Source organism: Epinephelus moara, chromosome 4 (genome assembly GCF_006386435.1).
Source record: "Epinephelus moara isolate mb chromosome 4, YSFRI_EMoa_1.0, whole genome shotgun sequence".
NCBI classification, from domain to species: domain Eukaryota; kingdom Metazoa; phylum Chordata; class Actinopteri; order Perciformes; family Serranidae; genus Epinephelus; species Epinephelus moara.
In genome coordinates this window covers 37,190,467-37,203,934 of record NC_065509.1, presented here as the reverse complement: position 1 = coordinate 37,203,934, position 13,468 = coordinate 37,190,467, and the positions used below count along the sequence as shown (strand labels likewise).

The 13,468-nt window shown below is 40.9% G+C and overlaps 1 protein-coding gene across 9 annotated transcripts in view; it reads left to right on the top strand.

Moving 5' to 3' along the window:
* Positions 1-13,468, top strand: part of LOC126388603 (LIM and calponin homology domains-containing protein 1-like) — a 114,206-nt gene that overhangs the window by 81,940 nt on the left and 18,798 nt on the right. For 4 of the 9 annotated variants that reach the window (XM_050041800.1, XM_050041802.1, XM_050041806.1 and 1 more), the window contains 7 exons: positions 1,359-1,617; positions 3,454-3,717; positions 6,061-6,429; positions 8,151-8,186; positions 10,358-10,484; positions 11,750-11,907; positions 12,370-12,847. In XM_050041800.1, coding sequence (XP_049897757.1) covers positions 1,359-1,617; positions 3,454-3,717; positions 6,061-6,429; positions 8,151-8,186; positions 10,358-10,484; positions 11,750-11,907; positions 12,370-12,847 — 1,691 coding nt within the window. The remainder of the gene's footprint in view (positions 1-1,358; positions 1,618-3,453; positions 3,718-6,060; positions 6,430-8,150; positions 8,187-10,357; positions 10,485-11,749; positions 11,908-12,369; positions 12,848-13,468) is intronic. The other 5 variants (XM_050041801.1, XM_050041803.1, XM_050041804.1 and 2 more) reach the window with 5 other exon arrangements.

Genomic DNA, 13,468 nt, shown 5'->3' with positions numbered 1-13,468 from the left:
GTAGGGTAGAATTTAGTAAGCAGGAGCTGCACAATGCAAGTTTTCTGATGATTTATGTTACTTGCTTTGTTTCATAAAAACAGGACGTCAACCTGCTTGAGGTTGATTTATGTTCAGCCGCTGGAATGCACTGCGTATAATAACACTGGAACAGCACTTTCATGTTTTGTAAGCCTGTATGATGTAACAGCTTGGGGGGATATTTAAGGGATTTTCATTCAGAGGTCCACAATTGGACTCCTCAATCAACTTTTTTTCTGCTCAATTTATTTTTGATTTATTCTCCCATACATATATTGCAGAAGGTTAATTTAACAAATCAGGGACACTGTCACATGTATATGCTTCATCAGAAGTGCAGCAAAATTAGTAGATGGCCGTGTAATCACAGTATAGGATAACAACATTTAAATGGGAAAATTAATGTAAGTAATTTGCTAGTAATCACAGCAAAGCATGTAGAAAGTAACTCTACTTTAAATTTAAATTAGTATATCCGTAATTACGTCTCTAAATAAGTTCTTTAATAATTTATTGTAATGTCCACTGCATGTTTTTATGCTTTTTGTGTAAATTAAAGCTTTGTACATAGAGGCTAGCAACCATGCACATCTACATGTACAAAGAAATAACGTACAAAAATTCTTCATAATCTTCATTATTAATAATAGCAAAACCAACAACAATTAAGGATAAAATTAAGAGAAGAGGAAAAACAAAAAGTAAACAAACAAAAAAACAAAAGAAATGAAATGGGAAAGTGAGAGATTATGTTTTAAAATCATTTGTTTTTGAATTGCAGGATTGTCAGGGTGAGAGCGACACTAATGTGTGCTAATTGCGCTATTGGAAATGTGCATCTTTTTTTGCAGACACTAAATAACAAGATAAAAAAAAGCCAGAGACTGTATTGTATCAAGCTGCTGTGAGCTGTAACTTTACCACTGCTAAGTAGACAGTAGATAATAACGTTATCTTGGAGCTTGACTGGGCAAAGCTTCTATTCCCTCGAGCAGCTGCCTCCATCATAACATCCCCAGAAGTACACTGCACACTGACTGACACAAAAATAAAGAAAAGACTGCATGACTTGAAGAATCTCAGGTGACTGAGGGGACTCCGACTGGTAATTTGAATCTCTGACTTTCAGGGGGCAGCCCTAAATAATAGTTTAAAAAGGTGAATGTTTTTAAAATGGTTGATGTCTTTTTTTTTTTCCTAAACAGAACATACTAAATGTTATAACTGTGCTATTTATCTTGTTCCAAAATGCATTTGCAAACTTGCCAACAGATTAGCTGCAGAATGATCCCTGTTAATAAACTCCCTTCATTCCTCCCGTCTCCTTCTCTCAACAGGCCGCGGCAGTGACTCAGAGTCCGACGGTCCTCCTCACAGGAAGATGCCAGACGTCCGAAAGGATGACATGTCGGCACGGCGGACGTCCGTCAGCGAGCTACGAACCGCCATGCCCTTTAACCAGTACCTGCCCAACAAGAGCAACCAGAGTGGATATGTGCCCACACCACTCCGGAAGAAGAAGAACGATAAAGAGGAGGGAGCACGCAAGAGTTGGAGTACTGCTACCTCCCCTGTAGGAGGAGACAGACCATTCAGGTGAGTCAGAGTGTGGTAGTAATTACAAGGGAAGAAACACTGTCATTTATTTGAGGTAGTTTAGATATTTGAATGCAAGTGTATTTTTTATAACAAGCAGAGTTAAAGTGCACTTAAAGTGTTTCAATGAGATATACACATTATTGTTATTAACCAGTGTAAAGCTTCACTAATCTAATGAAAGAGTGTTCTGTGTAACTAAACTCAATACAATTACATGATGTAAAAAGTCTGTGAATGTTCAACATTAAACCACTTAACATGATAAAATATTTGTGCTAAAAGTTAACATTTCAAACAGGAGCTCTGAATATTCAAGGTTTATTTTTTTTTTATTTAGTCGTAAAGAGCAACTGTGAATACATTAAATAATCCACCTTTATACAGAAGGGCATATTCTCTGACTTTTGGTATAATCCTGTTCAGTATGTGGGTGATGGTGCAGCTGAGTTTATGTATGAGATGATGGACTTGAGGACAGGTTTGACCAATATGGTGCTGAGCTATTCGAGGTGTAATTGCATAATAAACTGCTAATTTGGCGACAGGTTGTACAACCATGACCTTATTTTAGCTTGAAATTGATTTGCTGCAAAAAAAACCTTTGAAATAAAAGGCTGTTATAAATATTCTGACAAACAAATCTGGCAGTACCAAATGATCTAATCTCCCTGTGTGTGTTGTGTGTTTTGCATGAGAAATTCTTGACACAAAGGAAATCAATATTGGTGGAAGTAGGCCATCAAGTTATTTGTAGTGAAAGTGTGATGTTTTCATAGAGTGATGAAACTGATTAGATTGACAGCATTATTGGATGTGTTGGAAAATAAGTCATTTGTTCATTATTCACTGTCCGATACCCTCCAACATATTTATTTTGGTGAATTCTGTGTTGTTTAATAATTTTCCTAGATTATGTGTCACTCATGTCTAGTTGCAGATGAACGTTTCAGCTTGATTATTGTTCTCTGTCCAGTACTGTACTCATGGGAGTGGCTGATGGAGGCCAGATGTGCGTTTTCATTGGCTCTGACTCTGACGAAGCAGAAGTGTGAAATATGCTGCAAAGACGAGGCAGATTAAAGTCTGATGGTCTTATTGGCATTTATTGGTTTGGCGTGTAGAGAGCGCTGAGATCAAAATTTTTACTCTGTTAAGCATTTCATTGTCAGGGGCTCCTCTCACTGAAGAAGTTTCAAATTTCTGCTGGCTTAGTGGATTCCATAATGTGCCTTGATCCGTTTTAGTGTCAGTATGTGCAGTGTTAGTGGTGTGAGTGTGTGTTTAGTGGCGGAGAGTGTCAGGATTTGCCTGGAAGTAGTTTTTGAAGGCTCACGTTTTGAGGTTTGGGCGTAGCATTAGTTAACTGTAGCAGCAGAAGGTATTTAATTAAAAGTCAAATAACTGCAATCTAATTAGTTTTACCTCAGTGTGTTTACATTTCCAAACAGTGCTGTGAGTCGGTGCATATACTGTAGGGTAGTGTGTACTGTGTGTGTGTGTTGTTCATGTGTGTATCACCCAGTGTGTGTTGTTAATTTGTCTCTCATTCTCCCTGCCATTGACTTCATCCATCGTGTCACATCCAAACACATGTATTAATTGGTTTTGTATTGCTGTTGTTTTTTTTTCCCTCCATCTCCTTCCTGTGCATCCATCATGGTGTTTTCCCTCTTGCCTCCCTTTATGTCTCGTGTGTGAACCTAATTTTCCCCACATCCGTGTGTTCCATGTGTCACATCCATCATGTCGTGATCATCCTCGTGTCATCGTTGCTAATTTTGCGTCACTGTTATTACGTCATCCGTCCCTGTGTGTGAATGGGTGATGTAACAGTCCAAATGAGGTCCCTAGCTTAGATGACCCACCTGGAGAGTCCCCCAGCCCGTCCCCCACCCCGCCCCACATACAGATTCAGAAGGAGAACCAGACTAAAAAGGACGAGGAGGAAGGGAAGCAAGCTGCCTCCACACCTTACGTTGAGATCCATGCGGTGGGCGTGAGGAGGAGCAGTGATCCTCTGTCTCGTAGCTTCCCCCGGCCCCATGCAGAGCCCCCCATGGACAGCGTAACTCAGCTGATGGTCACCTCTGAGCAAAGGTCTTCACCTTGACTTATGTTTTCATGAATACCTCAAATCAGCAGCCTAATCCCCTTTTATTGGCATGGTTCTGATTCATAGTTCCTCCAAATCAACTTGATCTAAAAGATAAAGATTGTAGAATTTAAAATTATTTGCTGATAGTTTTCTAATGACAATTTGTTGATATTGTTCTTGTTTTTTTTTTTAAAGGAACTCCAACAATTTTACACATCAAAGTCTGTTTGCAGGTCTTTGAGAGTACTACCGCATACCTCAAGTGATACCTCAAGTGATGTCACTTGCGGCAACTTTGGTTTGATGAGACTATAAGTTTGAAAAAGTAAAAAAAAAAAAAAGTGGTGAAATGAGGTTCCCAGACCTCTGTAGCCTGCTCCTCAGCTCTGCTGCACGATAAAGGTTCCAGGCTACATTAGCTGCTACTAACATAAGACACCTGAATCTCTGACTGAATTGTCGGCAGTTGATTTGCACTGTGGGTATTGTAGGAGCCAGGTTTAAGGAAGAAGAATGTGTAGAATAAGAAAATATGCTGTCTCTGGCTCTGCTGCATCAATTTTTGTATAGGAGAGCAATGCTGAACATATGGAGGACTCTTTTAATGTTGGCCATGAATCAAGTCAGCAGCATGGGTTCTTATTGCTGCTGAACTTCTGTTTTGTTTAAAGGTCAGTTCATCAAAATCAGAGAAGGTCTCACTTGCCTCCAGGGACCTCTAGCCATGCAGATAATTCCAGCTTCATGTGCAGATTTACCCGCTGAGACACTGCCTGCGACACCGCACAGGGAAGGCAAATGGAATTTTATTTGTGAAACTGAAAAATTACACTTGAAAGTCTCCCCAGCAGCACATCTGTCCAAAAACAATGTCCCAGTTGATCAGGGTGATCCACATTCTTCACTGTGAACAGTTTTCTTTTGTAGAAAAGAGTTTGCTTTCACAGCTGGTGTTTTCATCCAGCACCTTTTCGTCTTTGGCACTGCCAGATTACCAGATCATTATTTCTAATGGTGTTCTTATCCACAGCAACATAACAGTGAGTCAGCAAGAAGTTCAGTGCTTAATAAAGCCAAGTTACATATTATACAGAGTCTTTTTTTTTTTTTTTTAAAGATTATTTTAGGGCACTTTTGCCTTTGCTGGACAGGAGAGTGTTAGAGTGAAAGGGAGACAGGATGACAAGCAGCAAATGGCTGCAGGTTGGAATAGAACCTGGAGCTACTGCGGCAAGGACATAGCCTTTGTACATGAGGCGCTGCTCTTCTCGGTGAGCTAGTATGCTGCACCCCATATGGAGTCTTTACCCAGCAGGCCAGCCAGGAGTCACAAATTTTACACTTGGTCTTGCGTAACAAGGTGAGGATTATGAGCTGTCAAGACACAGAGCTGTTGTGCACTGTGATGCGTGATTACTATGTTACTCTCTTGAAGAATGTCAGTGTTGTTATTTCACAATCCAGCCCTATCCGGTATTATTTCCTGGTCCAGCAGACGTTTCATTCACAGCCCTGTTAGAGAGTTATTAGAGTCACACCCCCAGTTTCCAGCTTTTTCTGGCACAGATGTTAAGGCATTGATTGGATTGTCAGCGTTTCAAGGGAGTGAAAAGAATGCTCCAAGGACATCTGACTTGTTTATGTCTGCATTCCAAGGAAAAGGGGGGATTTCTAGGATGTTTTTAAAAGGCTTTGATATCAGCTTCTTTAGTTGGTAACAGCTTGCATTTTTCCAGAAGACAGCTGAGGCTGGAATTTGTGGGGGGGAAGTAAAAACAGTTGTATCACATAAACATATCACATATTGACACATTTAATACAAGATCGCTTGACCATTCCCATTAAATTCCAGGAACAGAACTGCACACAGTTTTAACCACAAGCCCATACATACCACCTGCAGGTACACACAGAAATGTACTGTATGTGTCCACACACTCGCAGGCAGCATGAACATGCGACCCACCCTCAGGATGTACGGAAATGAGGCTTTCTTCCTTCCCTGACCCTGAGCAGGCTGGGACTGCAGCCTGGCCTTTTCACAGCCTTTCTCTCCCGGCCATGCATCCTGGGAATTTATAGTCCAATAATAAACCTCTCAGAAAGTAGCTGTTCATCACAGAATGACAGACAAAAGAGCGTTCAGCGAATTTTGCTTTGGCTGTCTGACTTCAATTTGTTTTTACATACAGTCTCCTCCGAAAGAATTTGTGACCATGCTTTGCAATTTTCTTAGATTTATGTCTTCAAAATCCTCCATTTAGGCTCCTCCAGAGAAATGCTGTCTGATGACATAGGATGATAACCAGGCAGCAGTACGTTTTAGTTTGCTTTGCTTTCTGCAGTACTCCAGCTCGCTCGTGCTCAGAGGATTTCTTCCACCATTCAACGACTCTAGCAGCAAACGCTGCAGCAACCCCCGTGGATGCAACAAGCCCCGTCATCACGTCAGGGCAACATCCACCTGTGATGGAGCAGAAGGGAGCTGCTGCTGTCCTGTCAGTCGATGCAGAGAAGGCCGGCCAAATACCCGCCAGACCCTCTCCCAAACACATCACAGCCCCGAGTCCCCCTCACTTCCTTCCTTTGCCCGCCACCACGGCAACCGTTACAACAGCAACAACCGATACAGGCCGACGGAAGGGAAGGGCGCTGAGCGAAAGTGACGACTCACAGGGAGGGAGCTCTTGGATGGACAGCAATCTTCCAGCAACGTGAGCCCAGTCTAGCAACTACACTACATTTTATGAGTTTCTACTGCGTTGAACTAAAACTACATAATTCAACTTTAAAACCAAGGGCTCTGTTCCAATGATCAATCTCAGCATGTGACTTCGACCTGAGACGGCAGTGCTCCTATCTGGATGACTTAATTACCCAAAGATTGCATGATCTTTTTTACATGAATGCAGATTGACATTGTTTTATAAAAAGCAATTGTTATTGTTCACAGAATGCATGGAAACTCTGAAAAATGTGTATATTTTCTCATTTCCTTGCTTTTTTTTCTGTTAAAGGTACACTATGCAGGATTTTCATAAAAAAAAAAAAAAAACAATATATCGACTCATACAGAAGTAATCCCTCTCAATCATCACTTATGACCCACTCTCAGTGTGTGGCGGTGTATTTTTCTGCCTGTATTTTCTTATTCTTATTTTCTGTGCTGGGGACATTTATGGTCATGTACCCCCATAGCTCTCAGGTGAGGTCAGGGCTTTATAAAAAGGTAGTGACCAGGTGCTAGACCATAAGCAGCAGGCATCCAAGAGACATAGCACTAAAAAAAAAAAAAAAACACAAATAGCAAGGCTAAACGCCAGATGAGAGTGAATCTCGGGTTAGCTTTTACTTTTGCTGGTGAGCGTTTTTACAAACAGTAACGGACAATCCTGCATAGTATACCTTTAAGAAATTTGGAGATAAAAAAACTTTGAGAATGTGATTAACTATGCATGACCTCAGTTGGAGCTTTGATCTCATCAGGAGACACAATTAGGGGATAACAGCAATGAATACTGAAATGTGTTTGATCCAATTTAAAAACCAAAATTATTTGCTAATTCTTTGAATGCATTTATTGTTCCAATCATTATCAATCAGTGAATCATCGGCCATTCCATGTGTGCCAATAAAATGGCTGGCTTTAATACAAGCCCCACTGAATCACAGGCTGACATCTTCCTACAAAAAAAACATGGCAAATAGACATTTTACTACAACAAACCATATGGCAAATAGTCATCTTAGAAAACAATCTATCTGGTCCTGATTTAGCGAGGTCTCTCTTAATTTAGTCTCCTTGTTCTCTTGTGGCGAGAAACCACAGGCCATGCTTTCTCTCACGCCCCTCCAACATCACAGAGGCAGCCCCATAAAAAAAGACTGTGTGAAGACCTTTGTGGTTGAGGCCAAACCTACAAGTGGTGGTCGCAGACAGGAAGGGAGCCACATCCTTCATGTTGTCTAATAAAAGATGCATGTGCTTTTTTTTTAAGTGGTTAAGTGTCAGCTGCATTCTAAGATCATTGCCATATGCATCTGTTGTATGCTAGCAGTGTTTTGGTTTGCAGTGATGCAGTAAACTTGTCTTCTGTTCTGCTCTGGCTGTGTTATGGATAAGACTGCCCCCTTGTGCTTGGTTTAAGGACTGTCAGTAAATACAGGAACTGACAGATAGAAACTATATGCATAGATACAAAACCAGCAGGCACACTTGTTTTAAACATTATTTATGAACCATTTTGTATTAAAAAAAAAGTCATAATTAACTCATCATCAGCTGTGATCACTGTACAGTATGTTTCCACTAGCTAACAATCCAATATCCCATCACGTGTTTTGATATTCACGAGTGAATGACGTGTTTCTCTGATGAGTGTACTTGTATTCATCTGTGATTGTGCTCTCTCTCCATGCTCTCTGCCTTCTGCAGATTCAGCCGCACACATAGTGTGTCAGATGACCCACAGTAAGTTGTCCATTTACCACTCAGAGGCTAAGCTGTCTGGCTCAGCACCGCTCTGCACTACAAAACAAAGCCCGCTCAATAACTCATTCAATCGTTCATTGAATGTTCGAATTGGATTTTTCTGTATGCAAGTGGGAAAATCTGCCAACGGTTCAAGTAATTTAAAGAAGTTTGTCGAAGCTATTGACAACAACTTCACGTTCTGACAGGACAGTTTATAGACGGAGGTGTTTTTGTTTGATTTAAGGTCACGTGAGCAATTATTTATTTATAATTTATGTTTGATGATCTTGTAGAAGAATGTACTGATTCCCTGAGTACACTTACTCTTGCCAGGATGGAAAATCCTCTGAAATGGCCTCATGTGATACTTTAATCCTTCACTGAATGCCATTAATAAGTGCTTAATTTATTTTGCAGCTCCCACACAAACATTTCTGGCAAAATTTTGAGTTGCATGAGATAAGTTCATTCATGCAGATTTCTCGAGGTGTAAATGTGAGTAAGTACAGTCAGTGAAGGCTGATGTATCATATTTGTTAGAAGATGATCTTGTATGATTTAGGGCAACTTAGTCTTCTTTTTGTGGAAAACAAAAACTCTCCAAATGAAGCAGATTCTTCCTACTTGTATTACTTAAATTAAAATTACAACATAATAAGTTAATGACTTGTCATGGTGGATATTTTTGACAGTGTGCCTTAACAGTGTCAAATAATGTTCTTGCCATTACACCTGATCTGAAATATTGTGAAAATTTGTTGTTAATAAATCTAGTTGACATGCTTTTTGGCCGGCAACAACCAGCTCCTCTCAGATTTATTAAAAGTGGCTGTGGAGAGGAATTGATAAACTGTGCTGCTCCGACAACATCTTAGTGCTTCTGCCAGCTGCATGTTTCACAAACAGTAACACAACCATTTCATCCACCCTCCCAACATCCCATCCCTCACACAATAAATCATCATGGTAATGTCCTCTGCTGCTAAAAGCTAATGTAAAAAGTGCAGCTTTTCAGAAAGCAGGGGAGAGGATTCACAACCAGGAGATGACTCAAATGCATGTTTGTTTGAAAAGTTTTAATTTAGAGGAGCAGTAATGTATTATCATTACACAGGCTACAACCAAAGATGACACCTGTTCCTTTACCCGCCCCACTGAGCAAAGCTTTTAAAATAAAATTACACAACAGTCATCTCTTAGGTTGAAAACACTCTCCTGCTACACCTGATAACTTTTGTATGAAAAATGCATCCATTTTCTGAGTCTTAAAAAGAAAAACAGTTATAGTAGAATATACATAATGATTTTACTCATTCTAATTCTGTGATGAGCTGCATGCTCCTAACACGAAGGCTGCACTTTACTGTCTTGTCTGTAATCTAAAAATGGATGCTTTAACATTACTGCTTGAACAAAAATGAAGACCAGTGTCAACTGTCTGTAACAAATCTTTTTCTGTATGAAGACCACACTGGTTGTTGCATCTTTCACATCAGAATGTTACTAAAAAAACTTGCACCTGAAGCTGATGTTTAAAAGGTGTCATTAAACGGCATCTTAACGTCCTTAATGTAATGCATTTGGTTGAAACAAATGTTGGAATGTAACATGAATCAATATGGGATCACTCAAAAGAACAAACCGAAGAAAGATTACTTGTTGCTTCTGAAACGAATTGTAAATATATACATGTATAGATTCCAAAATCCAAGGTATACCTACAGGGTGAGCATCAGGTTACCTTTGGAAATGGACATTTGTTTATATATGTGGTCTGAAAAGGATACATCCTACTGTATTTTGGTATCTGTACTGAGGTTACAGGTTACTCTGTTTTCCTTACAGTGATGAATTGGTACAAATTAATTTTTACATATGATGTGTTTGCTTTGATACTGCTGTATAAACACAGATTTTGGGTGATATATTGCCCTTTTAGTGATTGCTATATTTTAGAGGAGGTTAGGTTCAAAGGTCAGTGTTTTTACATGAGTGTATAAAACAAAAGACATGAACATATGTACTGACAGTACAATGTACTGAGGGCAATGCATGGACTCACTAGCAGCCTTAAAGACTAAGCATTTTATGTTTTTGAAATGACATGTCAAAATATATTTTTCATCATCTATATTCTCCGTCTGTCTCCCTCTCTCTCCTCTCCTCAGGAGTGTGAGTATGATCGACATGCGTGGTGAGGAGGAGGCCATCTTGCAGCCTCACAGTCAGGTGCGTCATGAACTGATGCACAACCAGTATAACAGGATGAAGGAAGAAGACGATCACTGGCAGGACGTGAGTGTCTCAGATTTGTCTGGTTTTATGTTACTATTTTTATTTCTCCTAGCCTGTGTGCATTTATGTATTTTTGATTAGGATGATTTTTTTATGCCTTTGAGCCGGCGACAGCCGCAGCCGGAGGCATTATGTTTTCGGGTTGTCCGTCTATCCATCCCGTTCTCGTGAACGCTATGTCTCAAGAAGGCCTTGATGGAAATTTTTTCAAATTTGGCACAAACGTTCACTTGGACTCAGGGATGGACTGAGAAGATTTTAGTAGTCAAAGGTTAAGGTGACTGTGACCTCATAAACATAAGAACATTGGCCATAACTCAAAAAATGTATACGCTAATCAAAATTAAACAATAAAATGTTTTAAAAGAAAAGAACGATGAAGTGATAACGTTTTTTATCCAAAAGGTCAAAGGTCAACCTCACTGTGACATCATAATGTTATGCAAAAACACTTATCTGATCATCATTTAACATTATAACTCAGAAATAGAAGGAGAGAAATTCGGTCAGATTCTAAATTGGTGACGCTAATCTTGTGTCCACCTTGAAACTGTGCTGATGGCATAGATCTTCTTTGCTGCCAGGTTGAAGATGTGTGTGAAGCATTTGGCTTAGAATTTGTAGCTTCTTTGCAGCAACATCCATATTTGAAGAATTGCGCTCTGTCATGGCTACAGTTTTGTGTTATGTCCTGTTCCTGTGGTAGTCCACCACAAGCTTATTGGTTTGGCTGATATTGAGCTTCAAGTGATTGTTGTTGCACCATGTTACAAAGCTATTTATTAGTCCCATGTACTCCTCTGGAAATTATTCTTAAAAAGCATATTTGTCAATATAGTGATAATTTTTATTTTGCCAAAAAGATATATTAACTTTCCTCAAAGTCTTCAATACATATATGAGTCTGGACAGACATGAATGTTAATTGTAACTTGACTAGTTGGCGGAGGCATACAACCACAAGGCGGTATTTCTAGTTTTTGTTTTGAATTTGTTTCTGGATTTAGATTACTTTTTAGCTCCCTTTAGAATCTGCACAGTTTGTATTTCTTCTCTCCATTGTGTCAAGAGTTTATATACAGTGATTTGAGTGCCTGCAGTCCAAAGCACAAACTCCAGTAATCTTTTGCTGTGCCCCAGTTAAACAACTTAAATCAGTTTTCTAGGGCCACAGCAGCGCTTCAGGTCTCATAACGCTGCTGAGCCAAGCCCTCTCGCCTTGTTTCACTTGGAACTGAAAAACTTCCAATCTGTTTTTGTGTCAGGACCTGGCCCGATGGAAAAATCGGAGGAGGAGTATTTCCCAAGACCTGATCAAGAAGGAGGAGGAGAGGAAGATGATGGAGCGGTTGATGTCGGGAGAAAGCTGTGTCACCCAGAGGAGGAGAAGCATCAAGACCTACAGAGAGATAGTGGAGGAGAAGTAGGTGAAATACTCACAGACCAGATGTTTAGTTTGTGTTCAGCTAAAAAAAATAATAATAATACCAAAGCTATATGTACAAAACAACACTAGTGTTATGGAAAACTTTCTAGAAAAGAGAATTAAATGTTTATTTTAATTGGTGTTAGTGGGCACAAAGATGACAGCAACTCCTCCTGAGTTCCTTTAACAAGTCGGTCTCCCACAGAGAAAAAGAGGAGGAAGAGCAGTTCTGCTCATTTCACAGTCAAATAGAGAGAAGAATTATAGTTTGGGGATGTGGGCGGCACGTTGGTTCAGTGGTTAGCATTGTCGCCTCATAGCAAGAGGGTTCCTGGTTCGAACCCGTGGTGGAGGGATTATTGGCCCTTGCCTCCAGAGGGTTATCATCACCAGAGTGATAGACATTTTACGTAGCTGTTTTGATTTTATCCTTTCTGTACCTCCTCTCCTCTTAAACAGGGAGCGTCGTGAGGATGAGCTTCGGGACGCGTACAGGAGAGCCAGAACCCCAGAGGAAGCAGCAGTCATCCTCCAACGTTACGCCCAACGTTTCTCCATCAGTGAAGCAGTCCTGGAACGCCTACACCTGCCAAAGCTCCTGGACCGCAGCATATCTGCTGATCCCTCCTTTCCCCCATCAGCTTTCCCTCTCTCCCTGTCCGCCTCCCCAGCAACCCCAGACCCCTTCGACATGGACCCCAACGGGCCCATGAGGTATCTGCGCCAGCAGTCCGCCCCGGCTCCAAAGTTCACGTCGACACTGGAGGCGCGAATCGAGGAGTTTCCCAAAGACTCCACACACCAGCGGCCTCAGATTCGCTCCCGCTCATCTGAGCCGCCATCCAACCGAAATCTGTCGCCCAAACCGGTGCCTTTGCTGACACCCAAGCCTTACTTCCAGTCACGACCCACAGCAGCTGACCCATGGCCCAGTAAGGTGAGACTGACTCTGAAGCACTTGTCACTTAGTAAAACTGAACACATTATTCTTCTACAAATATGCTTTACAACATCATCCAAATGCCACTTGGGTTGCTGCCTTTTCATGTGTCTGATTGTCACAGTACAATCTCTGCACTAGTATACACCCCACAGTGTGAACTCTTTTAAGCTTCCGAACATGGTGATGATTAAGTTGTCTCCATACACACATGAAATGATTGAGATTTTGGTTAACCACAACAGTCCTGCAGTGGGCACGGTTGAGGTCTTGACCACTTTACATGTGGTTACATTCCCGTGTTGGCTGCCCTGCTCACAGACTGGTGGGTAAATTCCCCTCCAGCTCTCTTGGCAGTTACATTAGAATGCCACAGAACCACCATGGTGACGAGCCCGGCTGGTTTCAAGGAGAACGCAAGACATCCCCTCCCAGAAGAAGCATGTAATGTTTCAATTTAGCTCAAAGTACTCTCAACAGGATACATTTCCTTTTCTTCTGGAAAAATCTCCAAATGGGAATTATTCAAAATGAGATCTTGTTTTTTGGTGTGGCAGGGAGGGAGGGGCAGATTATTACCAGACCAAATGGAGCACAGCGCTTTTCTGGAATGTCTTG